Source organism: Panicum virgatum, chromosome 6K (assembly GCF_016808335.1).
Source record: "Panicum virgatum strain AP13 chromosome 6K, P.virgatum_v5, whole genome shotgun sequence".
Classification (NCBI taxonomy): domain Eukaryota; kingdom Viridiplantae; phylum Streptophyta; class Magnoliopsida; order Poales; family Poaceae; genus Panicum; species Panicum virgatum.
Window position 1 is genome coordinate 15806414 of NC_053141.1, and position 3067 is coordinate 15809480.

The 3067-nt window shown below is 40.7% G+C and overlaps 1 protein-coding gene across 1 annotated transcript; it reads left to right on the plus strand.

Moving 5' to 3' along the window:
• The first annotated feature begins 291 nt into the window (after positions 1-291).
• Positions 292-3067, plus strand: LOC120713299 (putative disease resistance protein RGA1). Its single transcript, XM_039999288.1, has 3 exons — positions 292-1515; positions 2154-2342; positions 2453-3067. Exons 1-3 carry the CDS (start codon positions 292-294, stop codon positions 3065-3067), a joined length of 2028 nt encoding a protein of 675 aa, XP_039855222.1.

The window sequence follows — 3067 nt, forward strand, 5'->3', positions numbered from 1 at the left end:
GGCTAGCAGTCTACCTGTTTTCCCAGGTCAGACATCAATGTCATCAACTACTGTTTCATATAGGTGTATCAGATGGTGCCAGTCATACATCATGTTAGCAAAATAACAAAGAAACAATCATGCATGAAAAAAGCGCCATAGGATTCAGTTAGTTTGGAACATGCATAACCCATAATTTATTGAGAGTACAGCTAGTTTTTGCAGATCATTTTTTTTTGTTTCAAAGGTAGCAGCTCATGTTCAATTTGGTCTGCAGGATTTTTGGGAAAGGAGACACTTTCAAAATAAATGATGGCCAGTATCGAAGGTGCTGCTGTGTCTGCAATTTTGAAAATTTTGGCAAACAAGTTAGCTCCATCGATGTTGAAGCAGTACAGCTCTATAGTGGGTGTGACAATGGATCTCCAGGATCTCAAGGGTCGATTTGAGGATATCAGCTCCTGGCTAGAAAAAGCAGGATGTAAAACAACGGATAATGATCAATTTTTCATCAGAAAATTGAAACACGTCGCATACGACGTTGATGATATTGTTGATGAGTTCCATCTAGAGGCTGAGAAGCATGAAGCTGAAGTTGCCAACAATATTGTGTCAAAATGTCTCTGCACAAAACCAAAATCATATCTGTTTCAATTCAAGGCTGCCCTCAAGATCAAGGCTATAAAGAATAGATTTGATGCAATAGTGAAGCAAAGAACTGACTTCAGTGCAATAGTAAACAGTTTGCCGGAAGGTCATCCTGTTCCACACATGAACAGGACTGCCAAGGCAACTCCAACAGTGCCAAATGTTGCTATGGCATCAATAATATGTGGAAGAGAGCGAGAAAAGCAGGAAATAATATCTAAACTGGTGGACAAAAATAACCAACAGATAATCAAGATAGTCTCCATAATTGGGCTTGGTGGCTCTGGGAAAACTGCCTTGTCTAACCTAGTTTTCGGTGATGGTAACACCGTAAAGGATCATTTTGAAGTAAGAATATGGGTTCATGTGCCCCAAGAATTTGATGTCCAACAGCTTATGATGAAGATGTTTGAAGCCATTACTTATCAGAAATCTGAACATCATTCTATACAGAACATAATTCAAACTATAGCAGATACGTTGACTGGAAAGAGGTATTTGCTTGTATTAGATGATGTCTGGACTGTGGACCGAAGTCAATGGGAAGATTTTATGTTATATATAAAGAGAGGAGCACCTGGAAGTAGTATTTTGTTGACAAGTCGCAATAGAAATGTTGCAGAAGCAGTGGAATCAACAGATCTGTCGAAGTTGTCGTCCTTGTCTAAGGATGATAGCTGGACAGTGTTCACTCAGATCATTGGTGAGGACATAAAAGGTTTGGACTCTGAATTATTGGAAGTTGGGAGAGAGATTGTGAATAAATGTGGTGGGGTGCCACTTGCAATTAAAGTTCTTGCAAATGTCCTTCGTGGCAAGACACGTATAGAACAATGGAAGGCCGTGAGAGACAGTAATCCACTAGATGCTGAGGATAAAGAGCATAGAGTATTAGCAAGCTTGATGTTGAGCTATTCCCATTTACCATCCCATCTGAAACGGTGCTTCACAATATGTTCATTGTTTCCTAAAGGCCTTCCGCTCGATAAACAACAATTGGTTGACCAATGGATTGCTCACAATGTGATTAGTTTGACTCATGGTTACAATTGCTTGGAGGATGTTGGCGACGAGTGCTTCAATTCACTTGTGCAAGTTTCTTTTCTCCAGGATGTGAAGGAATATTTTGGGAGAGTGTGTTGCGAGATGCATGATTTGCTTCATGATCTTGCCCAGTTCATCTTGGATGAGCAAATTTCAACTAATGTGCCAAAGGATGCAACCAGTTCCACAAAATACCCCAGATACTTTTACCAGATTCAATTGGTGACTGTAATATGCTTTCAAGCATTTATCTTTGCCAGTGCATGGAGCTTGCAGCCTTGTCAAATTCTATTGGTAGAAATAAAAAACTAAGAGTTCTTAAACTAGATCATACCAAGATTAAGGAGCTACCAGTAGTTATAACAAAATTGAGAAATCTACAATGTTTGAGTCTACGTAATTGTTATAGGCTGGTAGAGTTGCCCAAAGGCATCGGAAATTTGGATAAGCTTCAATTTTTGAACCTAGAATATTGTGTGCAGCTAGTAGAGCTACCTAAAGAAATTAACAACTTGGAGAAGCTTCAAGTTTTGAACTTGGAAAATCGTGGGGAACTGGTAAATCTACCTGAAGGCACTAGCAAGTTGGAGAAGCTTCAAGTTTTGAACCTCGAAGGCTGTAGGAAGCTAGTAGAGCTGCCTGATGGCATTGTCAAGTTTGAGAGGCTTCAAGTTTTGAACCTGAAAGATTGTGAAGAATTGAGAGGGATGCCTATATGCATTGGACAATTCAGCAGTCAACTACAAAAGTTGCCCTTATTTGTTGTGGGTAACGGTAAAAGTTTGCTGGAATATCAGAGCTCGCAAATGTAGGTAGGAATAGTGAAGGTCTAATTATCAGAGGTATTTCACATGTGTTGGAGAAAGATGATGCACATAAGGCAAGCTTGAAAGAGAAGACAAATTTACAGAGGTTGAAGCTAGAATGGAAGATGCGTCAGAAAGGTGAGGTGAACACTGAGTTTTTCTTTAATGAAAAGGTGGACACTATGTTGGAGGAGGCTGTACTTGATGGCCTAGAACCGCCAGCTGGGATTAAAGAGCTAGAAATTTGTGGGTACTCAGGCGAGAAATATGCATGGTGGATGCAGAATCAGGTTGTTGGTACTGAAGTAAAGGGGCAAGCTTGCTTCCAATTTTTGAGGGCGATGAAGCTATCTGATTTCCAAGGATTGAAGCATCTACAAGGGCTTGTGGAACTTCCTTGTCTGGAGGAGCTTGAGCTGCACAAGATGCCTTCTCTTGAGAGCATAAGCTGTGGCCCATTTCCTTCACTGGTGAAGTTATTAATGGATGGTCTACCTAGATTGGAAGAAGTGTGGTTGGTAGCAGAGAGGACCATGTCTGATGGAGAAGAGGGAGGAAACTGCAGCAATTGTGCACCTCACTCGGGATAG